General features: G+C 49.6%; 1 protein-coding gene across 2 annotated transcripts in view; it reads right to left on the reverse strand.

Annotated features, from left to right (window-relative positions):
• ZSWIM8 (zinc finger SWIM-type containing 8) overlaps positions 1–26,634 on the reverse strand; it is a 3,132,642-nt gene that overhangs the window by 2,581,808 nt on the left and 524,200 nt on the right. For both annotated transcript variants that reach the window (XM_069610680.1, XM_069610679.1), the window contains one exon: positions 8,597–8,691. In XM_069610680.1, the coding sequence (XP_069466781.1) occupies positions 8,597–8,691 (95 nt within the window). The remainder of the gene's footprint in view (positions 1–8,596; positions 8,692–26,634) is intronic.

A 26,634-nucleotide genomic window follows, 5' to 3' on the forward strand; every position in this document is an offset into this window, starting at 1 on the left:
TTCTGTTGAGGTAATGCATGGCCACTGTGTTGTCCGTCATGATCAGGACACTCTTCCTCCGCACAGCCGACAGAAAAGCCTTCAGGGCTGACCTGATGGCCCTCAGCTCCAACAGGTTGATGTGGAGTTTGGACTCGGAGACCAACGACCGCTGGCGGTCCGATCGATGCCATGAGCGCCCCATCCTGTGAGGGAAGCGTCCGTCACCTCCGGCCACAGTTGCCAAACAGCTCTCCTTTCATTGGATTCCCTCCGCTGGCCCACCACAGTAGATCCTGCGAGACCGAGAGGGGAATCTAAACAGGATCCGACATCTTGCCTGAGAAATATGACCACTGCATCTTGAGAACCCATTGGCCCTCATTACAACCTTGGCGGAGGACCATGGTGCTATTAGCACCATGGTCCATGCCGCTAAGGTTACAATTCCGCCATGGTGGATGGCGGAATTACCGCCCCATTACAAGGTGAGTGGGGCGGTAATTCCCCATTCACCAATGGCCCCTTCCCCATTCCCATTCCCATTTTTGCCCCATAGGGCATAATGGGAATGGGGAAGGCGATAATTACGACACCGTAAATTATGGTTGCCGTAATTATCTCCAAGGTCCCTTAGCGGGTTGGTTTTTAACACCTGCAAAAAGCAGGCGTTAAAGTCACCATCCCGCTAAGGGACCTTGTAATCAGGCGGTAAGTGTTTAACGGCGCCGACGCTCTTTACGGCGCCGTTAAACACTTACCGCCTGGGTTGTAATGAGGGCCATTGAAGGGATCTCATCCTCAGTCTGGCCTGTGGCACCAGAAGAAAATGCAGGATGCCATGAGGCCGAGCAGCCTTAAGAATTCGAAAGCCGGAAGACTCTGGGCACGTTGGAATTTGTTGACCATCTGTACAATGTGATGAGCCCTCACCTTCGGAGGCGAGCACTTCCCCAAGGACATGTCCAACACATGTACTGGAGCTGTTGGGAAGGTGTCCGATTCGACTTCTTGAAATTGAAGGAGAAGCCCAGCTTGTGAAGGGAGCAGCAGGTGAGACTGAGCTGATCCAAAGCTTGTTCGGGTGAACGCGCTTGGATCAGCCAGTCATCCAGGTAGGGGTAGTCGTGAACCCCCCTCCTCTCTTGAGATATGCTACCACCACCACCATTAGCTTGGTGAAGACCCTGAGGGCGGAGGTCAATCCGAATGACAGGACCTGAAAAGTGCGAGCTGCCAGCCGCAAACCTCAGTTATTTTCTGTGCTTTGGATGAATCGGCACATGAAAATAAGCACCCTGTAGGTCCAGAGACACCAACCAATCCTGAAGTCAAAGGGCCTGAGAAATAGTGACCATCTTGAACTTGTCCTTCCGGAGGAACTTGTTCAACCAACGCAAGTCCAAGATAGGTCTCAGCCCCCCCGTCTTTCTTTGGAATAAAAAAATATGGGGAATACCATCCCTTGTTCCTCTCTGCCACAGGCACCAGTTTTATAGCACCTTTCTCCAGCAGGGTCAAGATTTCCTGCACAAGGATAGGATCCGGAACCTTCAAAGATTCCCCGGTAGATTGTCGCAAGGCCACTGTAAGAAGGGAAGGCAGTAGCCGTGGGCTATTGTATCCAGAACCCACGCATCCAAAGTAATAGCTCACCATTCTTCGAGATGCTGAGACAGTCTGCCCCCAACCGGCGAACAATGGAACATGGCCACATAGCTGTTTGAGCGGCTGTGGCAGCGCCTGAAGGCAAAGAGGCAGCTGCCTGAGCGGCTTGCTGTCCAGTCAAATGGTCGAATATATTTGATCGAATGACAAATTGGTCGAATCAATTTGGTCGAAAAAAAAAAGGTCGCATTTTTTTTAAAGTATTTTTTTTTTTTGCTCTAGTATAGGTAAAAAAAAGGTAAAAAACAGGGGTTTGGGGGGACCCCCCCCCCAAAAAATAAATAAATAATTCGACCATTTTTTCGACCAAATTGATTCGACCAAATGCATTCGACCAAATGTCTGGTAACCAGCGGCTTTGGCACCTCCATTTCCCCGTCCACCAAAGGTACCATTACGGTGACCCCTTTGATTAGTGGCTGTTCTACCAAAAGAGGAGTAGTAACAAAAGGAACCCCCCCTCCACTGTTGTCCCCTAAGACAAAAAGGCAGAGGTTGACGCACAGCTGCGCCCAAAGATTTAGCAGCAGCTTTGGAGGTCTGCATCCTCTCAAGGCTCTCGTCAGCCTTGCTGTCAAACAAATGGGAGTCATCAAAGGGCATGTTTCAGAAGACTGGCTTGCACATCCGGAGCAAACCCCGACTTCCGCAACCACGCAAACCTGCATATCAGGGTGTTCGCAGCCATGGATCGGCTAACACTATCAGCCGTGTCCAACCCAGACTGAAGGGATTCACACATGGCATCCTTGCCATCCTGCACAAGAGCAAGGAACCCATCTCTTTCTTCCTCCTCAGGAATATGCTCAGCCGCTAGAGGGACACAATTCCACAGTGTGTGTGAAAATCTTGCCAAGGCACAGGTGGAGTTGGCGGACTTCAGTGTCAAACTCCCTGCAGAAAATACCTTGCGTGCCCAACCATCAAAGCATTTGTCGTCCCTATCAGGCAGGATGGTAGGGTACGCCACCCGCCTCGAGGTGGCTGTAACCGCCTAAACCACCAAACTCTCCAGATTGGGGTGAATAGATAGGTAGCTGGGGTCGCTACTGGATGGGTGATATTTGTTAGTCAATGACTTGACCACCAGAAGAGATTCTTTTTTGTAATCCCAAATGAAAAGGCAATAATAGGTCAGTGGACGGACCCTGATCCAAATTATCAGTCAGGTCATCCTGATCGAATGCAATCGGAGGACCGGACCACCCAAGATACACTAACTCTAGACATCAAACTCCTATAGGAGGATTAAGCATGAGCCCCAGGCTCTGGCCTACCAAACTCCACCTCAGGAGATGTGTCAAGGCCACTGGCATCATGCAACGACTGACGCAACTCCTCCAACTGACTGTCTTCAGAAAAGACCATGTCCGGAGCCTCATGAGTTTCAACAGGCTTTAACTCCATATCTGACCTCTCCTCATCCTCCTAAATATCATGCAGAGAATGAAAGAACTCCTTCCTAGATACAGGAGCGGCCCTGGAGTCCCAAACAGGCCCCACAGTCTTGGATAAAGCCTTTCTCAGAGGATTCACAGTAACAGGGACCTCCACTGGCAAATTCCGGCCAAACGGCCCAGATGGCGCTGATGGCTTCGGCCTCGACAAAGGCACTGAAGGCTCTGAGGGCTGGATCGGAGGCAAAGCTCTGATAGCCCCACTCAATGGACACTGTGCCGACTGTCGACGCCGACCTCGAGCCCTTCCCAGATTTCTCCGGTTTCGTTGGGGACGAAGACCGAGACCTGGATCCGGCACGTCTCTGGCGATCCACCAGAGCCTTGTCCGAACGGGACCTCAAGACCGTTGCCTGCCAGCATCTACCGAAAGTGTGGGCGGAACTGTGCCCTGGGATTGAGAAATCGCCAGTATTTGCTCCCTGAATGCCTCCCATTCCTCAGGAGTTGAGGATTTAGTGGGATAAGCCACTTTCCTCGCAGAGCCATAATCTGACGAGGAAGGGGAATGCGACCTGTGACGCCGCTTCCGGGAGTGCCGAGACGAGGAGGATGAGTGGCGGGGCTTACAAGGTTTAGAAACCCGACCTTCCTGCAACTTCCCCTTACGCTCCCGCAAGGCCGCGGCAGTCAACGACTGGCACTTCCAGCAGTCGTAGGTATCATGACTTTCATGACTTTCACCCAGACAACACAATCAGATGCGGTGCGGGTCCCTAATAGACATCTTGGACTTACAGTCCCGGCATGTCTTAAACCCAGACCGCGAGGAGTAGAAGATGAAGACATTTTCTTCGAAGAAGATAACACGAAGCAAACACGTTTGTGGAAAAAACAGAACTGAGGCTACGTGTGCTGTGCGTCCTATTTATAACATCTGGGGACGTCACCCTCGACAGAGGCCTTCGAGGGACATCGACCCGACACCATCGAAGATGCCTTCTGCCGAAAAAAGTTTACGAAGCAGCACAGTTGTGGAAATTAAACGTCAAACATGTGGAATACGTTGGAGGGCACAATCCATTTGAAATTCCCGACTCCATTCTCTTTGTCTTTAGTCATTTAGGGAGGTCTTGACCTGGTGTTGTGTTTGGCATCATGAGAGTGGAAGGACATCATTGTGTCAGTCGAGTATTTACGATGGTTCTCGTCAGTTGTTACCTCAAAGTGGGTATTCAACTCTGCTCTCCGAAAGTTGTAGTGGTCTTCTGATTTGCGATCATGCTTCCTTCAGTTCACAGTTGCTTTTTCTAGTTTCGTTTTTTTTAGCATGATGCCTGGGCTTTTTATTTCTGATAGTAGAAAGCCAGCCAATTTTAACTCTCTACAAGCCTCCCGTGTCAGGTCTTGGTTTGCCGTTGACTTGATGTGCAGATAGGCTTTAGCCTTGTTATCTCTGTGATACAGCTTGATAAGCTTGAAATCTTCTATCTAACTTTTTTTAGGGCATTTGTGCTTTCTGCTATTTTCAGGACCGATTTTCAGTTCAGAACCATGTATTTGTCTTTGTTTGAGGCTTGTTCCAGTTTGAAGAGTCAAGTTTTGTTTTTCAGTGGCCACACTAGCCTCTGTTCTTTCTGACGATCTATTTCCATTTTGGTGAGGTTTGGTCGGACTAGGACGTCGCAGCCGCTTGACTGGTGCTTCAGGAAATGGCTCTGGTGGTGTTAATGGTGCTGTTAAGGGTGGAGGTTTTTTATGTTGCCAAAGATCGTGGTCAGTTTTCTTCTCGGGAATTCCATTTATAGGCTGACGGAGAGGTGTAGGCGAGGACGTTGTCCTTTGTGAGACTTTTAGGGTCCTCTGAGCTTCTTTCGTCATCCCGCTTTCCTCTGTGTGAGACTGTGGGTTTGTGTCGTCTGGCTCTCGTTCTAGATGAAGCGATAGATTTGTTATAAGACTTGACTTCAAAAAGTCGCTCGTAGTGTTGGGAGATCTGGTAAGGTCGATGGACTTGACCATTCTGCTCGTTGCTGGACTGGGTCTTGAAGAGGTTGCAATAGATTGATCATCAATGATTTTGGGGTCAAGTGCAGGCCGTGTCGGGAGTTACCTCGCATTTTCTATTTGATCTTTCTCTGACAATTTTAAGGCTTTCTTTCCTGTTCCCAGCCCGTGTTGGCCTCCAATTACCTGTGTGGATGATGAATTTTTCTTGGGTTGTGTTTGATTCGTTTTTAAGGTCATTGTTGATTGATTGTTAAATATTGGTACGATTTCCTCGCTGCCTCCGTTCAGTGTAGATTTCTGCTTGGACTGCACAGTTGCTGCATCTTTTTGTCCGAGTGGACCCATGGAGGTTCCAAGCTCCGCCTCATTCAAATCTTGTTTTCTTTGTGATATGTCGTATTTCAGGTCTATTGGTGTTATAAATCCTTCCAGGAATGTTAGCTTAGACTGAATGAGTGCTAACGTCGTCGTATTGTCTATGGAGGTGTCACTGATAGTTTCAAAGTTTGCAGAACGGAGCCATCGCAATTGTTATGGCTGACATGACTGTTGTCATGTTGTCCCGCCTATGGTTAGGTGAGTCTTTTTGCATCTCTGATGGGAGTTCACTGAGTCTTCTGTTTTTCACTGGTGTAGCTGTACGCTCTGAACAGTGTGGATTCGTAACTGAACGCCGGATTCTGTCGGAGTTGAGGCCAACCTCACCTGGCTGGTGCGACCTAGGCGAGGAGTTCCATGGGCCGGTGTCGTCATGGCCTCGGGAAAGCGAATCAGTTATAGATTCTGGAAGGCTTGGTGGGGGGTTTGATCTTGGGAGGTGGATTTTTGCCCAAGGTTGCACACTCATCACTTTCTTGCAGATAGGCTTTTGGGTGAAGTAGCTAGAGTATCCCTGGGATATCCTGTGGTTGTCTCAGAGCATCCAACACAGATGCTTGTGTAGTTTTGCCTATTGTTGTCAACTCGGGTTGAGTGGTAGCGCCTGTGGCGGTGCTGGTTGCCAGCCAATCATCCGGGAGTCGGATAGCTCCACCCACGTGAATGTCATCCCGTTTGTCTGGCATTTCTAATGTTTTCCTAAGTTTGGACAGCAAGGGTGTTGCTTCCAGAGCTTCCAAAATTTCCGCATCCGAGGGCTCAGTGTCAGTGGGTGATTTCCGTTTGCCTTGTGTTTTGAAAAAGTTCAACAGGGCATTGGAGAGCAAGGGGGACGGTAAACTATTTTTCCCCGAACCTCGTTTTTTATTGGTATTTTGATTGGAAGTGTGGGCGTTAGCTGCAATCTCTTTTGTCTTAGTTTCATCTTTTTTTTGTGCAGTTGTGTTTTCCTTACTGCCGTGTATAGGGGGCACTTGCGATCGGCCCCTGCCTCTTTTTGTATGAAATCCTCTCTCATCACAGAATGTGTGGGGTTTGAATTTGTGGTATCAGCTGAAATAGAGTCTTGAGTGGAGTCCAGTTCTGATTCAACTGATAATGTTCCGCTCTGGTTTGTTGGCCTCATGTTTGGTTCCTGGGCCAGGGGTCGCTGCGGTTTCGCCTGTGACTCTCGTGACTGTTTCGGGGTCTGCTCTGCAGGGGCAGAGGAAGCACCGCTGGGGGTCCGTAAGGCGTCTGAAGATTCTGGTGTTTCCTCTGGGTCTGCTCTGCAGGGGCAGAGGAAGCACCGCTGTGGGTCCGTAAGGCGTCTGAAGATTCTGGTGTTTCCTCTGGGTCTGCTCTGCAGGGGCAGAGGAAGCACCGCTGGGGATCCGTAAGGCGGCTGAAGATTCTGGTGTTTCCTCTGGGTCTGCTCTGCAGGGGCAGAGGAAGCACCGCTGGGGGTCCGTAAGGCGTCTGAAGATTCTGGTGTTTCCTCTGGGTCTGCTCTGCAGGGGCAGAGGAAGCACCGCTGGGGGTCCGTAAGGCGTCTGAAGATTCTGGTGTTTCCTCTGGGTCTGCTCTGCAGGGGCAGAGGAAGCACCGCTGGGGGTCCGTAAGGCGTCTGAAGGGTCTGGTGTTTCCTCTAGAGTTTGAGCCTTGCATGGCTTGTTGATTTTGAAAGGGGCGTCCTCTGGGGGTGCATGTATAGTGGCCGCTGTACTAATCCTAACAGGCAATGCCTTATGCAGTTCTTCAGAACTTCCAGACTACGAGGCTGATTACTGTATTGCTGAGCGTCAGGATCCGTCGGGGGCGGTCGTGACAAGTGGACTTGCTTGGTGGTCATAACCAACCTGCTAAGCGGTTGGTCGCTGCAAATTATAGCATCTTTGGTGTTAGGTGAATCGTGTTGGCGAGCCGAGTCGCTCGCGTCTGCCTATGCCGCTGCCCCAAGACCCCGCGCGAGAGGTCCACCGACCCACTTGCGGAAAGGGCCACTCGCTGAGGCGGTAGGTGGGCAGTCGGTATGGGCAGTCGTAGTAGGGAGCACCAGCTCCGATGAGGTTTGGACTCCTCCCACTGAGCACGGCTTGAGAGGCTGCGCTGGAGACGCCGGAGACTAACGCTGCTGTGCCTGCGGCCCGATACCTGCAGCCGGTAAGAGATTTAGGTTTTTCTCCGGGATGTGTGGGGATCCTTGAACAGTTTTGCCTGCACAACTCAGGTTTTGTGAAGCTGAGGATATAGGGGCGCCAAATGTCCTGCCCGCTGCGAGTGTAAAAGTTGGCGCATATAGGTTGCTGGTTTGTTTCGGAGTCACAGGATTTTTTTTTGACATGGCTCCTAAGGCAGCGTTGTTCTAGGTCCTCCTCCATTTTCGGCAGTCGGGGGACAGGTTGTAAGTGCCACTGTGGGCGTCTGCAAACCCCCCGCAAACCTCCCCGCCTCAACCAAACAAATCGAGGTGGTAGAAATGTGAATAGAAAATGGGAGCACTTTCCGTGTGGTTAGCACACATTTTTAAAGGGTTCAGAATGTTCACTGTGCTAGCCGGTGCTCATCGGTGTCAACACAGTCTTGAAAACCTTCTCCTACCTTGTAGTCTCTGCAACTCCCTCGGCTGCCGAGGGAAGACTGCAGGACTGCTCAACTTGGCTCTTCTCCGCGTTCCGCTCCGCGGACTGGTGCTGGGCTTAAGTGGGTCCTCCCACAAACGAGCTGAAAGGCAGACTGATGTAGTTTTATTATTTAAGCAAGGTATGACTTGATCTTGAACAGATAAGGATATATGTAGTCAAGTTTGCAGATCTGTCTTTTTGATCCACTTTGCTTTTACATGTCTCTAGTCAGATTGCTGTTTTCACACATTTACTATTCACTCATGTTATAATGCTGTTGTAACCTCTGTAGTTCCCACATAATTGTTTGTCAATTATTTCATTTATATGTAAAGGCTATCAGAGTTCTGAAATCAATCACATGATTTTGGCAAATGATTTTTTATCAGACATATTAAATAACGAATTCCATGTTTCAAAAGTACATAAGTGTATTGTGTCTAATATAAGTAACACAACTTTACTTTTAATGCTGCAATTGTTCCACCAAAAGAACACCCAAAGAATTAGATGGTACAGTACTACCACTAGCACTTGGCAGGCACCCAAATTCCTACCTACCAATCTGAAGGGGGTCCTTCACAGCTCTCATCCTGAACAGTTGCTCCCCGCGTTGGAATTCATCTGCACTGCCGTTCGCTAAGCAAGAGTACAACCTGCAGGAGAAAAGAAAAGATGTCCACATTTGACATTCTTTTTATACCCCATTTAAGACAAATATTTGCAGAGTCAATAGGTAGGACTGTATAGAGGGGAGGATGTTGGCCTAGAGGCAAGTACAATTGTCTGGCCCAGGGTGCAGCAGCCCCAACTTCAACACGCCCACCCATCTACACACTATCTAGCATTCATAGTAGAAAGTATTGGCATTACTTTCCTTTTACACACAATATCGTTCAGTTATGTTTGTTGTTTCCTAGAGACCCAGGCTCCAGGGAACTCCCCCCCCCCCCCACCTCACCCCTCCCACCACATAGCAAACATAGCAAAATTATTTCACCAGAATGATAGAACTTGGTAAAATCGGAAAACTGGGATTTGAGACTAGGATTCCATGTGTTCCAGTATGCAATTTGACAGCAGGCAACTGTGAAGGCATCATGAAGTAAGACACAGAGACTTAAAATGCAAATTAAAATACTTTATTCAAGCAAATGTCAGGATGGTACAAGGCCCAACTTGCCCTATAGTAAGGTGGGCTTTTCCTACCTGAACTAAACTAAGGAAGGTCTGAGTCAAAGAGTTCAACTTAAAAGTTTGTCTGTGTCCAAAACCTATGCGTGTCTTCTCAACTAAACAAAACCAATGTTTAGGGATATCAGAATCAACAGAAATGGTGTTCTACTCAAAATTCTGAGCCTCTTCCAGCCCACCACTTTCTCTCGGGCCCCCTTCCCCTTCCCCAAGTATGACAAAGTTAGACGAAAAAAGTCTCAAGATTACCTTTCTCCAATTCACTGTAATATAGTTCAATATAGTTCAAAACCAATCCTCTGGGTTCCCTTCTCCAAGTTTCCAGCACCACTGTTCACAGAAAACAAGAGCGCAAGACTGTGTTCCCAAGACCATGCAATGTAGCTCCTCAAGTCTCAGGGTTCCCTTCCCCAAGGCTTCATATTAATTATGGCATGGTTATGAGTTCTCAATGTGTAGGGCACACTGGTCTAGGCGCAGTTGTCAGACCAAACGGTCCGCCCATTACAGGTCACGCAACCAGGATCCCCAACTCTTGGCCTCTTATCTTTGATGTGATGACTTAATTAATCTTCCAGCTTATCCTTCTCGGCCTTTTGGCTTTGCCATTACTTGTTACACATCCTTTCAGACCTTTTGGCCTTGCCACTCTGCAGTCATTCATAAAAGTACAGTTTAAGGTGTTTTAGTCACACCCACTTTCTCATGTCTCTTGACCAACCTTATAACCTCTGCTGTAACTGCGTTCCACTTGTGCGTTTGGGTTATTCACTTTAACTGCATGGGGTTACTCCATTCTGCCCTTAGAATGCTTAATTTCAGAATTCCACCCCATTCAGTGTTCACTAAGCATTCCTGGCGCTGAATTAAAGTTCTCTTTTATGCGGTTCGCAATATGCATTCGTTTCACTGTATTTAAAGTTCCATTCGCTTCAGTATTCCCTAAGCACTTTTTTCATTAGTTTTTCAAAGTTCAACTTAGATCAGTATTCAATAAGCTGTGTTTTGCTTAAATTTCACAGTTCCATTTTGATCGGCATTTACAGAACCACGTTTCATGTAATTCCTAAAGTTCCATTTAGTTTGGTACTCAATAGCCATTATTTTGTGTAATTCCTAAAGTTCCATTTAGTTCACCATTCAATAACATAACAGGAGCGCCCCGGCATTGAAGCGTCACCCTCTGACACTAACCGGCTTGTGGCACTCTGCTTGCCACCACATGTCTTCCCCTGCACGCCAGCTCCCAGACTGACACTTTCTGGACGCAGACAGCATCTCTCCTTCATGGTACTCACCCACAGCTCCTGCTGCCGAGCATGGGTCACAGAGTCCTGCAGGCTGCACACACTTACACAGCCCCTTGGCTACAGGCTGTGTAAGCCTCCTGGGAAGGTTGCCGGGGTCCTGACTCCTCATCCGGTCCCACCACAGCTGCCTCCTCGGTAGCAGGACTCTTGATGATTTCTCCTGCATAGGTCTCCCAGCTGCTCCTCTCGTTTGCTAGACTGGTCTGATTTTAGACACCCGCAGCCCCTTGACAGGCTGCAGGTGTGGATCTCCAATGAGACTTGCCTGACTACAATTAAAGGGACATGCCTGACCCTTATAACACTCCATAGGCATCTTCCTCGTCCCAGTACTAAAGTGGTGAAAGTATGTGGTGTTCATTACTCTCAGTTGCCTCTTCTTCATCTCAGTCCTGTCAAGTGACATGTGGGGTAATGGGGGCACTGGCTTATAACAGCCTTTGAAGTTCAGGGGAGGGTTAGGTTGATCGTCAAAAGAGAAAGGGGGATACCATGTCTCGCCCGAAGGCACCCCACTCCCAATCCTCAATGACCCTCCACCCAGGTGATCCTCCCTCACTTTTCCACCCCGAGGATCAGGATCCTAGAGTGATGGCCTTTGACCGGCCACCTGCACAGAAGAGACAAGGGAAGTAGGAGTGAGAATACCCTCCGGTTTCTCACACTACATCTCCTCCCATTCCATTCCATTCCATCTTTATTTTTAGACCAATGTAAAGAGGCAGAGAAGCTAGCAATTCATTGGTAGAGTTGAGTCAGTGGGTCCATATCTGGCTTTCTGACTTCTCACTGAGCAAAACAAAAAAGACATACCTGGAATCCTGCCTGCACACCAGCATGCATTCTTTAAATGGCTATTTATGGAGTGGCACGCTAGATTATAAACCCATATGGGTATAGCTTTACCTACAGACAGTTAAGGAAAACAAGGCACTGTAATGAAAAGAAATGTGCCAAGGAACACAATGTGTCAATTGTGGAAGGCAGGCTTTTAAGACCTAGCATTCTGGTTTCAAATGTACAAAACTGAGGAGATTCCATCTTTGCCTATTCCTTCGCCAGCATTAGAACCAACAAAACACTTTCTGCAAAGTTGTAATTCAAGGGCTAAACTAGTACACTTAATAAATCTGGCATTCAAGGTACCAAGTCACATGATAAAGCAACCTGACAAAGTATGTGAGAAGTCTTGATTGAAACATGTTCATAAATCATGTATGCATCACATGGTCAGAAAAAAAGTAGAGTTGAGCCAGCCCCACAATCTTGTGCAGTGGCATGGAGGTTAGGCACAGATCTCAGCAACTGTCACAGAATTGACTGACCTTCCTTTTCAGATTTGTATCTCCATCTTATTTGCCCTATTTTTGCTTACCCATATCCCCTTCCATACAATTAACTTTCAGACTTCTGTTCCCCTTTTCCACCACCCATAAACCCAATCTTCTTTGTTTACGTCACTCACACTACATCTTCACTTGCCCACGTTGCTCAGTCACTAATTTCTTCTCACTCCCCCTTTCCATTGCCCTAGCTCACATGAAGATGTTAGACCACCTTGATGTTCTAGGAAAAAAGTGGTTGTTCCCAAAGATTAGGGAACTCCCGTCCCCTGCACACTATCTGATATCTGTAAATACAGATCAATAATTAAACCAGGTAGTAAAAAGATTTTGCTAATAATTTGCACAGTGTTTTACAAATAGTTAATAACAGCAGGTCAATATGGTTAAATGACAATCTCACAAAATAAAGTTTTATCAGAAATTCAAAAATGTATTATTGTGTATAGTACAGCCCAACGAGTTTCGAGTTTTTTCACTCTTCTCTAAAGCAGCACATTTCATCAAGTTTCTACAAAGACAAAGAAATATGTATATTTTAGCATATTCAATACAATCATCCGTTTCATATTAACACAAATAACTCAAAACATTCTTCAGCGATCAATAATTCAAATTCTAGAATCTACTGGGTCCTTTGAAGACAAGTACCTACTGACATCAGTCCAACATGTCAGTATTTCAGTAAACAGCAATTACTCATTAAACAATTTGTTCTCTAATAAAACCTTGGAAATGAGGGTTGTGGTAGTTTACATCAGAGTGTCTAAACCGAAAATGGTCCTACAATAGATACATTAGTTGAAGGATATTTCTACACTCAGTAGGGGCAATATAACACTGGGGTAGGAGGATAACTTACCATCCACGGTAGGATGATGGAAAAATAATGAAGTAGGAAGAGGTAGTAGTGAGTCACAGTGTGCGGGCTTCTAAGGCCATCATAAATCTTCCTTATCCAAGGCAAAATTAAAAATAGAAGACAAAGATGGTAAGGAAAGGTTACCGACTAAAGATGTTACTTTAGAGGTGTATCTCAATTAGAAAGAGGAAATGTACACGTAGTCATATAAAGTTATACTTCGAATCAGGAGCAATAGCAACCGCAGTTGAGGGATCCAGTTAGTTGGTGTCTGCAGAATACTATTCAGTAAAAAGGCGCATGGTTGAACAGAATTCGAGTAGAAGATTGAGAAAGGAAGAAAATAATAAATTAAATCACTTGGTAGAGAAAGTCCCATCATAAAGTTCAGAAACAGGTAGAATGACTTACTTGTAGATCTAGGTCTGAAGACACAAGGGTGTCATGGTGGGTCGCATCCGCCAAACGAGGATGTGATTCCACCATGATTACCTTCCGTTTAAGTACTGCCTACGCCGTGACGCAGAAGCGTACATGCGCGGTAGTATCTAGAAACAATGCGCATGTGTACCATTCTTAGAGAAGTCCTGAATGGTTAGCATCATAATAATGACGAAAGAAATGTTCATGCGCGGTTAACGTCAAAACAAATGACGTAGCAACGCGCATGCGCTGATTAAGAAAAATCGCGTTAACTAGTTTATAGATCTGGATCTTACGAACAAAGGATGAAATAAATTCCAAACTAACTGATAATCAAGGATTAGTTAACCAAGTTATGGCTGAAGACATAACAGACAATCTAATGTTGTTCAGACTAAGGTACAGTTAGGAACTTGTACTGAAGCTACGGTGCTTGAAGCTCGGGAAGATCCTGCACCGCCGACACAGTCAGTGCGTCCCTGGTCCTTCCCCCCCTCTCTTCCTCCTCCTCCGGGCCTCAGCCCGAGCTGCCTGCGGGTGCTGGGGGTCCAGGTGGCTGATCGGATGCCCCCGCTCCGTGAAACGTAACGAGGAGCCGCCTCAGAGAGGGGCTTGCCTGGGAGCCTCCCCCCTCACTCCAACCATTTGTTTACCACAGGGCTCCCGTGACAGAGGATCCGGACACCCTCAGGGCTACCAGGGGCCCCTCCCCCATCTCCTGGGGCGCCCCGGCCCAATCAGCTGCTCTGCTCCCCCGCCCCAACAGCTCCTGGAGAGGGCGGGAGCCCTAACATCAATCTCCCCCTTTGGGAGGACGACCCTCCCCCCTGCCTAGCCCTTGGGGGTCTGCCTTCTAACAGAAGACCTCACCTTGAGGTCTCCCCCTCCTTCCAACTTGAGGAGACGCTGCTTGGATTGCTCGAGGGTGATTCTACAGCCTATTTCTGATGGCCCCCGCACCTCTGAGGCTGCCCGGAGGCCCCTCCAACTCACTCCTGGGGCATCCCTGCCCACCAAACGGCGCATTGCTGGCACCCCCTTCAGTTTTGTCTACAAACACAGCTACAGCTCCTACTGGGCCTGCTCCTTTCATAGTGGGACACTGAATTCAGAGGTAAGCCAGCATCACCTGCCCACCTTTTTACCCTGCATAAGGACCCCTTATACACGGCTAGCAGCACTGCCCCACGTAAGTGACTCATTCCTTCCCATTTCCTGGGGCGCCCTGGCCCACTCAACTACTCGCCCCCTTGCTGCTACTCTGCCCAGGGGGTACAGGCTGCTTCCGCAATGCCTGGCTGCCGCAAGATCCGTGGTTACCCGCCTCGGTACACCCCCAAAACAGCACCGGACAAGTGCACTTTGCTTCCAACAACCTGAAGAGCTGTTGAGGGCAGGCCCAGGGGCTCCCACCTAGTTGACCCTGCGAGTCAAACACAAGCAACCTTACTCCATCCCTCCTTGCGGGAGCCCGCCATGGCAAAACAGTCGAAGGCCAATAAGAATGCGGACAGAGGGCGCTGGACGACAAAAGAATCCCTAGCAACTAAAGAGGACATCCAGGTCTTTATGGCAGACATTAAAACAGAGTTCAGATCGTGCATGACTGAACTCCCCACAAAACATGAGCATGCTAACAAAAGGGTAACAGAAGGGGAACAACGCATAGGGGAAATTGAAGATCGCTCCCAGGACCAGACCGTGTCTATGGGGAGATCCAACGCTCTATCCAATCCCTGCAAGATAGATGCGAGATCCTTGAGTTCAAACAAGAGGACTTGGAAAACGGGGCTCGGCGTAACAACCTCCGAATTCGGGGCATTCCAGCCTCCGTCCCGGACAAAGACCTCCCGGAATATGTAGGGAACTTCTTTCAGGCCCACCCCACCCCCACTCCCCCCCATCAAGACAAATCTCTGCTACTGTTGGACCGAACCCACATGCTGTGCCCTCGACGGAGTGTGGAGACAAACCCCCTCCCCCCCGACGTAATAACCAGAGTGCACTTTTTCACAACAAAAGGAGCCATCACAGCAATAAACCGTACCCGAGGCGAACTGTCCTTCCGGGGGGCTCCCCTCCAAATCTACCAGGACCTCTTGCTACTCATCTTGCAAAAAAGAAAATCCCTCCACCCTCTAACCCTCTACCACCAGAAGCACCACATTCGCTACAGGTGGCTCTTCCCAACAGCTCTTCAGTTTACCCACAATGGCTCCCTCCGGAGAATTAGCCACCTGGAAGACGCCGAGAAGATCCTACGCTCAGATTCCCCTAAAGGCACTCCAGCGCTCTCTGCAACTGACAAGGTAGGCGAAGCCCCTGCTTCCCCAATGAAACCCAAGGAGACTTCGTGGTCCAGAGTCCCGAGATATGGGAAAAGAAAATGACCATCCACAAGCTTCCTGGGGAACCTCGCCCCCCCTCAAATTCTTCAAAATCATCAACCAGTCCTCTGAAAAATGCCGACCCTTCAGCTTCTAGAAACAAGCCCATCGGCGGGCCCCCCACGGCTCATGCACGTTTCCAAGGTACAGACCACCGACGAGTCCTTGGAATTATTCTTTTTTTCAGACGCCAGCCCCCGCCACGCTGGCAGGGAGCATAGCTCCGCCCAAGTTGGCCAAGGAGGGGGTGGGGGGTTGAACAGTTTGGGGCTGTCCTGTTGGAGTCTTCGTTCAAATGTTCAGAGAAAGAGTGACCGACAGCTGCGACCCGTCTATAATGGCAGCTGATTTTGGCCCTTCCCGGCCTCCCCGCTCGATTCTTCCAACCGATGCGGTGGGCCCCCTGGGCTCCCGAACCCTCGGATTTATCTCCCTTAACATCAAGGGCCTGAACTCCCCGTCTAAGTGCAAATCGATCATCCAGCAGCTCCTGGATGAAGACGCGGGCGTGGCCCTGCTGCAAGAGACCCATCTGCTCCCGGGGGAATTCGGGTGCCTCAGATCTAAAGACTTCCCACTACAGTTTCTGGCCTCGGATGGCACTAAAAAAGGAGGGACGGCGATCCTCTTTAGAAGGGGACTGAATCTGCAGATCCTAAACTCCAAACCAGACCCGGAGGGCCGCTATGCTGCTATTAAGTGCCTCTTATTAGGCCAACTATACACTCTGGTCTCCGCATAAGCTCCTAACGTGCGCCAAACCACCTTCTACGATTCCCTGGGCACAACCCTTTCTTCCTTCTCAGAAGGCCTGAAGGTGATTAGAGGCGACTTCAACGGAGTCCCAGACCCCACGAGCGACAAATCACATCCCCGCTCCTCTAAAGATCTCAACACGGCACTGGGCATTCTGCGCTTATTCAGGACCTTGGAGATAGTTGACGCCTGGTGAGTGCTTCATCCCACAGAAAGGGACTTCTCATTTTACTCATATGTCCACAGGACCGTTTCCAGAATTGACCTTCTGACATTGCTGCAAATACTGTCCTATGTCAAGGAAATCTCGATTGGAAAACGCACCCTATCAGATCACACACCAGTAGCTCTAGAACTCCAAGCTCCACCGCGCCGCTGGGCTCCATTTGATCTGATCCTCAACGACATGCCCTTGAGAGATGCAATCGCCTCCATGATCGGAAACTTCAACGGAAATCAGAACAAAGACACCTCCCCGGAGAACACATGGGATGCCATGAAAGCGATGGTCTGGGGGGGGGGGGGGATCTGATCGCTCCGGGTGTGGCATACCATAGAGCCAGGCGCCAAACCCGCCTTTCCCTTGAAAAGGAGCTCCAAGAAGCCGAAAGAACACACAAGCTGAAGGGCTGGTCCCCGAAGATACAATGGGCAATCTGCATCGCCTGCAACAAAATTGAGGCTCATTACGCTGAACACACAGCTCATCTCCTGGCCAAAACAAAACAATTCTACTACGCCAAAAATAATGAAGCAAACAAACTACTAGTGAGCAAACTAGCCAATGCGAGGCGGAACACCACAAGTATTGGGCTACGAGACTGCCAAGGCAGGGTTCACTACGCAGAGCGAGAGATACAGCAACTGGCTGCGGACCACCTGGCTCAGGTGATGCCCTCCCCTCCTAGAGACCGAAGCAAACAAAGGGAATCTCTACAAAAGGCGGCTCTACCCCACCTGAAGGACATAGTCCAAGCAAACCTTGACACGTCCATCACAAGTGAGGAAGTCAAAGACGTTATCAAGTCCCTCAAAGCATGGGCCCTGGGGCCCAATGGGTTCTCAGCAAGATTCTACAAAATGTTCTGGCCACAACTGGTGGCTCCCATGGTGGCCCTCTAGGGACTCGGGCACTGTCACCCCCTCCATGGCGGAATCCATCACAAGCCTGTTGCCAAAGCCGGGAGAAGACCCCCAAAGACCCTGCATCGTACAGACCCATCGCCTTGCTGAACATGGATGCCAACATCTACTCAAAAATCCTGGCCAACCGCCTCTCATCCGTTCTACCCGAAATAATCCACCCGGACCAATCGGGCTTTATCACCAATAGGACTGGGCCTTTATGGGTCAAATTCTGGAAGCTTTCCACATCGGCCCCATGTTCCAGAAGATGGTTGTAGCGAACTATCAAGCCCCGAAAACCCTTCTCAGAGTCAATGGTGCTCTTTCAGATCTGATCCCGCTCTCTTGCGGGACTAGGCGGGGATGCCCGTTGTCCCCATTGCTCTTTGCCCTGGTGATGGAGCCGTTCGCCCAGAGAATCAGAGTCTGTTGCAAAAATAAACTTAAAAAAACCTTGAAAAAAAAGAAAAGAAAAATTGCTTGCAATTTGGGCTAAATTCACTGTTTAATTGTGCATTGACATCGCGCTGCCCGTTTCAGCTCCATTGCCACCAGAAGCTGCCTTGCTGCATTGATTCCATGTGTTTTCCCACTGTTGCCTGCTTATTTCCAGATCTTGCAGCCTTTCCAAGACGACGGCCGCCGCCGTTTCTTTGTGTTTGCATTGGCTACCGAGTGCATTCTTCCATCCAACTGGGGACCGGCAGGCTTTAACCGGCCCCCTCACCAAAGGCCCACACACCTAAGGCCCCTGTCTACTACCAGAACGCTACTTGGAGTCCTTTCTGCACACCAGCACCTGAACTTCCATGATGCTGCCACCTCACTCTACAATGAAATCCGGACTGCCTTGACATTCACACCTCCTGTACTATGGGTTAGTTCCCTCCTTCTGACTTCCCCTACCATGCTCGACTTCTCATTCCTTCTCTGCTTGTTCTGCCATATTGAATGTTCTTAAATGCATTGCGATCCTGCACCACTAGCATCCGAATCCAACTGTAACCTGCAAACTTGGCTGTGCTTTTGCATTTTTGCTTTAGGTTTAAACTAGTTGTGTTCTTGTGTTGACTTGTTGTGCCCTTTGCTTGAATTGAATGCTTCTCTGTAACCAGCTGGCGCAGTGACTGTTATACCCCTGTACCTGTTCTACTCTCCCTGCTGCCCCTCTCTCTAAGCACCCATGGCGCTTTCTATTTCTCCCATCTTCTCCAACTGCTTCTCCGTTAACTATCCTTCCCGTCTCACCAAGTCTGGTAGGAAGAAGTTTTAAAGGATATCTTGGCTGCCAACGCTGGTCCCCCCCATTGCCGATTCCTATTCCAGAGTTTCCTCCAGACAGACCCTCACAGAAATCCTCTTTGTCATTCCTTCGCCAGATCTATGGACACTTCATATGTTCTGTCCTCTCCCCTCCTCTCCGATTAATGGTGGCACCCGCTGGGAAGCACTTATGGGCCCCTTTGACTCCTCTAAGGTCATTATTAATGTCTACCTAAAGGGCACCGTCATGATCCAAGTCACTCAGGCCAATCTCCTCCTCTTCGATAGGCGCTTCCCTCGCCTCATCAATTTCCTTTCATCTTCTGCTGCCCCCTCCTGCCCCCCCCCCCCTTGGCTACCTTGCCCTCTCTTCCCTCCTCTCCTGCCCCACCTCAGGCTCCTTCCTCACCTCCGCAGGGCGTACCTCGGATTTGTACCCCTCCTCGGAAGGCCTTTGAGGCTGACCAACCTTCTTCATCTTGCCACTCTCAGCTCTCGCTCTGCTCTCAAACTCTCTTCTGACATCTGCCACCTCCTGGAAGAACTTGACCTCAATGTCCTCGGTCTTACCGAGAGATGGTTCATGGCAAGCTCTGTCACAAGCTTTGACACTCTCCTCCCTGATGGCGACAAGATCCTCTCTGCACCCAGATCCACCCGGTCCGTAGGGGGTGTAGCCCTGATTTTTCCTGAGTGGATTCCTGCCTCTATCATTCCCACGCAGACCTACTCCTCTTTCGAATGCTTGGTCTGCAGGTCCTCGCTCTCTTAGCCGCTCTCTTACTGTAGCTACTCTCTAACGGCCCCCTGGTCCGATCACCTCATTTCTCTGCGAGTGGGCAGACCTCTCCTCCTCCCCCCTGGCCTCTACCACTCAGCTTCTCCTTCTTGGTGACCTCAATATCCCTCTAACCTCCGCTTGTTCCTCCTCTGTACTCTTCCGTAACCTCTGTGATTCCCTCTCCCTTTCTATCCTCCCCTCTGGCCTGACTCACTCTGCAGGGCTCACACTTGATGTCTTGATCTCCTCTGACCTCCCCCTCTTGATCCCTCTGACCACTCCTCTCTCCGGGAGCTATCACTCCCTCCTCTCTTCACATCTCTCACTCTCTACTCCCCAGGCCAAGCCAACCCCAGCACTGCCACCTACCTTCTCGGACATCCGGCCCATGAAGCGTGTGTCCGTTGAGGCTTTCGCCGCCCCCTTCTCTCCCCTCTCCACCTCTGGCTGACTCACATCCTGACACAGCCCTGTCTATGCTCTACTCTTCCATTTCCGATACTCTTGATGCTCTTGCCCCTGTCATGAGGATCCGTTTGAAGCCCAAAGCCAAGTACAGTTCTTAGTATGACTCTGACCTAGCTACCCTTAAACCTAAGTTCAGTGTGGCTGAGAGGAAATAGAGGGCTTCTTTTTCATCCTCTGAAAAACTGGCCTGTCGTCTGCTCCAAAGGCAATACGGACTCTGCCCACACTAAAAAGAGAGCCCACATCCAAGTCTGTCTCTGTGGCATCTAAAAACTCGGCCAAACTTTTTAAAATCTGAAAGGAGCTGGCCAACCCTGCTGCAGTCTCTACCACTCCTGTCACCTCCCAGGCCCTTTTCACGGCCCTTGCCTCTCACTTCATCTAAAAAAACCAGGACATCCTGTCCACTCTCTCGTCCCCTTCTCTTCCCCCCCGCTCTCCTGCTGTGAACTATGGCCCTCCTACAGTCACCCCCCCACCGACTTTCTCTTCCTTTCCTCTTTTCTCCCCCAACGAGGTCTCTAGACAAGTCTGATCTATGAAAGTCTCATCAAAACAGGTTCCTCCATGTTCTTCCAAAACCATCAAGCACCACATTAACACCCTCCATCCTGCCCGGGATGATTTCTGCAACCATTCCTTTGCCTCAGGAGCCTTCCCCTCCCCTCTGAAGCACTCTCTTGTGCAGGCTCTTCTCAAGAAACCCACAGCTGACTGCACATGCGCGAGCGGTGGATGCAGACCGAGTAATCTACAGCTCCAGGCGACCGCCATAAATATCCTCAATTATCCTGAACCCCCCCGGGGGCAAACCTTCCAGGAATCACCACCTGCACGACAGAACATCCTGCAGATCTGCCCCCGCAACCCCGCCCGAAATTGGAGCAGGGGAATGCAAATACGGACTGTTGGCCTCGCGGCCCTCTGCAGACTTGGAGGGGCCGCTCGAGGCGGGATCCACTCTGTGCTCAACCTGCCACCCACCCACTGCGAGTGTCCCAGAGGCCCCCCTGAGCCCAGTCTGCCCACGCTGACCTGTGCAGCTCGATCTGGAGCGGAGGCATAGGCCGGACACAAGCGCACTGCATTGCTTTCGCGGCGTTGGCGGTCCCCCCCACCCCCCCAGGTCCCCACCACACCAGAGACTCTGGGACCATGATGACCCCGAGACAGCCTGACCAGGCCTCTGAAACCCCCCCCCCCCCCAGCAACGTTGTCCACACCCCAGCAGGCGGCCATGTAGCAGTGGAGTGGCCCAAACACCCGAGCCTCAAATATAACGCACCATACCTGGAGGCCCACAAATCCACTGCAAGCCTCCTGTGACCACCTCCACGGCCGGACCAAGCCACCGATAAACTGCTTGGCACACTGTGCCTATACTCCTATACTGGGGATCCATCTCCTGCACGCTAGACTACTGGGCCCTTGGCCTCTCCACTCTCCTCCATCTCCCCCACCTCACGCGGCAGCCGTTTGTGGGGGACTGCATTGCACCTGGGCCTGCCAGGCAGCAGGAGACAAAGCCGCATCCACACGGATGACCAGACTTGCTCCCAGGACCCCCAACAGCAGATTACACATAGGCGCCACTGCACCCCTGAGGATCAGGCCCACAAGGCAACGGTGAGTGCGGACCCCCCTTCTACACCCTCATTGTGGGCGAATACAGCAAGCGGCCGCGCAAAGGGAGGCGAGCCGTGCATGCTTGCACACGGTGACCCCGGCCAGAGCCCGGGAGGTGGGAGGATTTATCAACGAGTGAGGGCCCCGGACACCTCCAGCAATCAGCGCAAACCCTTCAGGACTCCAACAGTGCCCCGTGGCCACTAGCCCACAGACATACAGATGCCCCCTGAGGACGGCAATACCTCTGCAACCAGCCTCTGCACCACAAACTCTGCACCTCAACTCTAGCAGAATGCATTTTAGCACAACCCTATTAACATACGCCCCACTGCTGTTATTACAGTTTATACTGGCAACTATGGACCAATTTAAACATGCACCCTGCCCTACTCTTCACAGAAACTCTAGGCTTCGCGCTAGACTCTCCACCCTCTACGAACCGCAGTTACCTAGCAACGCCTATTTGAACCGGCGTACCATACCCAAAAACCAGACTAGGAGCTCAACGCAAACTAAACCACAATTACCTGCTAGCACCTTAATGAAAGAACCCATCCCGGTTACTTCTAACACCAACTGTCTACCTAAAACAACATCCATTACAGGAGCACTGATCAATGCTAGATCAGTCGTGGCCCACGACACTGAAATAGCCGAAATCCTCCTTAGCTTAGATAACCTTGACCTCCTAGCAGTCACAGTACCTGGCAACATGACGCAGCAGGTCCAGCCCTCTCCCTGGCAATACCCAAAGAGTACCAACTACTAAGAATAGACCGCCCTAACGCCAGAGATGGTGGCTTAGCCATCATCGCCAAATCCAACCTGAATGTAAGGTTAACAACACTGCCCACCTTAAAATCCTGTGAACTCCTGGCCACTAAATTACCAATATCCCCATGCCAAACCCTAACTATTTATCTCATTTACAGACCACCAGGGCTCTTAGGCCTTTTCGAAGAGGAATTATCAAGCCTCTTAGCGGGCAACACAAAAAAAGTCATCCCAGACAATGATCCTGGGCGACCTTAACCTAGGTCTTAACGACCCAAATGACAAGCGCAAGTCATCGCTACCATGCTTGAAGGGCATGGCCTCACTCAAAAAGTCCTCACCTCCACCCACGACAAAGGGAGAATACTAGACTGGGTAGCCACTTCCAACTTACCTACTACTATCACTAAAATTACACCCCAGCCTTGTACTGACCACTTCCTCATCAATTTCTACTCAACACTTAACAAGATGCCCAGAATTGAAAAAACAATGGCACCATCTGTTCCTAATAGATCCAGAAAAAACATCACTCCAGACAATATCCTACCCCTGCCACCTCCCAACCATCAATGCCTTGCCATTTGATTCTGACCCAGACACCATGGTTAAAATATACGACGACACCATGGCCATAGCCATGGACACCATCACCCCACTGAAAAACTGTAAAAGTAAACAATCCCACCTTAATACTTGGTTCACCCCCCCATCTAAAAGAACTGAGACTGGAAAAAAGGAAGCTTGAAACTGTATGGCAACACTCCCCTACAGCTGAAAATAAACTCAAACTGTGCGCTACAAATTATAAGAAAGCAATCATCCAAGCTAAAAAAGAAGTCTATAACGACCGAATTTCCAAAGCATGCTCCAATACAAAGGAACTATTCGCAATCTTGCGAGAACTCGAATCCCCCATATCACCCCCTGATAACGTACCCAAAGACAAGCAATGGTGTACCAATATCCAAAATGTCCTCGCAAATAAAGTAAAAACACAACAATCAAAAATTGCTATAAAAAAAAGTCTCACTCCCTCTTAGTGAAATTCCCAGCCCGCCCGCGCCCAAACCTAGCCTAACACCCTTCAAATTCTCTAAAGTTTCCACTCATGAAACTGAAAAAATCATTGCCACACTAAAACCATCCAACTGCAAAGGCGATTACTACCGGGCCCAGATAATCAAGAATGCCGCCAGAGACCTTGCCCCCTTCATCAGTAAACTCATCAATGCCTCCTTCTCATGTAGCACCGTCCCAAGTAGCTTAAAAGAGTCCTGGGTTCTCCCCCCTGCTTAAAAAACAAACCGTAGACCCCTCCATCCCCAACAACTATAGGCCCATCACTACTCTCCCTTTCCTCCTGAAGATAATTGACAGAGTGGCCTATCTACAAATCCAAAAATACCTGGAGACCAACCAACTCCTCAGCACTCGTCAATCGGGCTTCAGACCGCAACACGGCACTGAGACCGCCCTTATAGATCTCAAAGCCCAAATTGACGAGCTCAAAGATAAAGGAAGCACAGCTATGCTGCTCCTCCTTGTAGTGTCGGCGGCTTTTGACCAAACCCCTAGCGTCAGCTGCCCACTTCTCAAGTGAAGCCATAGCCTGGATCCAATCCTTTCTCGATAACAAAAGCATGCGCGTCTTCTCCACTTTAGACTCCGCAGACCCTATCCAGACAAGATGTGGAGTCCCACAGGGCTCTTGTGTCTTGCCAACAATGTATAATATCTTTACTAAACCTCTATTCAACAAATTGGAAAGACTGGGTGTCAGCTACACAAATTATGCAGACGACACCCACATCCTCATCCCCCTTTCGGGCAATTTCACTACGGATACAGCTTTAGTAAACAAAATGTACGCACTCATTCAGGCATGGATGGCAACCCATGGCCTCTGCCTGAATGACGAAAAAACAGAGAACCTCATTCTAGGCTCACCCAACAACTTAAAAAAACTTGATTCCAACTACAGCTCCTTCAATATCGATGGCAATATAATCGCCGTCGCCAAAGAGGTGAAAACCCTCGGTTTCTATTTGGACTCCACTTTGTCCCTAAGGAAACAAGTGAACTCCCTGGCCTCATCCACAGCCTATACCGGTAAACTTATTAAAGCATGCAGACCCTTCCTCTCACCAGCTAGCTGCAATATCCTAGCCAATGCACTAATCCTCTCAAAACTGGATTACTGCAATGCACTTTATGCAGGCACAAATAAATACATCATCAATAAACTTCAAACCCTACAAAACAACGTGCTCAGAACAGCCCTGAACCTCCCAGCTAGAGAGCATATCTTGAATGTGCGGAGAAAATACAACTGGCTAAAAATTAGCGATAGGATCACCTTCAAAATTGTCACACTAACATTCAAATGTCTGAACAATGCAGCCCCCCCCATACCTTAGGGATAGAATAATAAGAAAAACCACTGCATGACCAACCAACTCTTTCTGCCTCCAAACCCCTAGATTCCAACAAAAAAAAAGAAAAACAAGAGGTAATAGCTTCGCTGTGCAAGCAGCCCAGTACTGGAACGCCCTACCAGTTGAACTAAGAAGGGACCAGCCCTACAATAGGTTCAGGCACCATACCCGCACCTGGCTTCGACGCAACGACCTCTGAAACCGGTGACCCTGAGCATTGTGATCCGATGACACACGTACCCCTCCACTCTTACATGTAAAATGTACATAATGTATTTACTGTATATAATTTGTTACCTTTCCACCCTTACATGTTATAGAATGTACATAATGTAATTACTGTATTCAATTTATGTTACCAACAACCTGTAATATGCAACATGTACCCAGGTTCTAAGCATTCTTGTTATTCTGTGCGCCCAGCTACCTAAGGGTTTTCTGGCGCCCTATAAAAAAAATCAACAAACAAAAAAACATGCTAAATCTCAATGTGAACGCCGCCCTCACGTCAGGGTGCGGACAGACTAGGGGAGTCCCATCTGCCCTGGTGCTACCCAGGGGACAACCCTCTGAAACCCTACTGACCATCCAGAGCCGCCCTACGCAAGCCTACGGCCGAAAAGGGGAAGAGGCACAAACAACAAAGACTCTGCAACCTAGACCCAACACTACGACCCCGACCACAACGAGATCCCGGGACACTGTGGGATCCACCAAAGAGTGAGGGGCCCGCGCACCACCTGCAACCAGTGTAAAAAAACCTGCAACACTATCCGTACCGCTGCGGCTACCAGCTCACAGATACACGCGCGCCCACTGTGAACAGTAGTACCTCCGCAACCACCCCCTGGCATCGCACACTGCACCTACTAACAAGAACCCAATTTACAAACCACTCCATCATCTGTGACGCAATCTCCGGTCACCATATGGTGCCCCCGACATTGGACTCCTGCACGGTCTGACCTGGATCAATAGAAAAGGCCAGCTCTACATCCTACCGCTGACCCGGCACCAACTCAGAGACCATAGATATCCTGCCCGACACCGCAACACGCACGATGGGTAAGGACTAGAGTAAAAGACAGACCCTACAGAGCAAAATTGACCTTTTCACGGTCGGCATCCACGCAAGCTCCACACCACAGCCCCAGGGCAGCGACGACCAAGGAGAGGGAGTTCAGGACGCTGCCATCTCTTACCAAAGTAATGAGGGCGATCAGCGACTCCCAAGCATCTCTGGAGCTAAAGATAGAGGGCCTGTCAGCAGAAGTCTCCTTCCTCTGCCAGGACGTCCACAAATTAGCATCTAGAGTTGGGGAATCGTAGCAAAGGATATCAGACACAGAAGACTCACTCGGACAAATGGAAAAGCAGCTCGCCGTGATCTCCAAGAAGGTGGAGCAGCTCGAATATCGTGCAGAAGACAACGAGGGCAGGGCTCGACAAAAAAAACCTAAAGATCCTCGGGATCCCTGGAAAAGAAGACGGCCCTAGTGTAGGACTCTTCCTTGAGGTCTGGCTCGCCCATATCTTTGCTCCCAAAAAGCTTTCTAAGTTCTTTTCGATTGAACGGGCGCACAGGGTCCCCACTGGGCAGCCTGTCCCTGGTGCCCACCACGAACAATCATCGCACGCCTACTAAACTTTAGGGACAGAGACGCCATTCTCCAGATGGGCCGTACCATGGGGCTCGTTATGTACAACGGATACCGCATTGGGTTTTACCCGGACTACACCAAAGAGGACCAAAAGGCCCGTCAGTCCTTTGACTCTGAAGAAAAAGCTGCATTCAATGTCCATCAAATATGCTCTTCTTCCCCGCATTACTGAAACTTCACCACGA

This window comes from Ambystoma mexicanum, chromosome 8 (genome assembly GCF_040938575.1).
Source record: "Ambystoma mexicanum isolate Mex_15411 chromosome 8, UKY_AmexF1_1, whole genome shotgun sequence".
In the NCBI taxonomy this organism is placed as follows: domain Eukaryota; kingdom Metazoa; phylum Chordata; class Amphibia; order Caudata; family Ambystomatidae; genus Ambystoma; species Ambystoma mexicanum.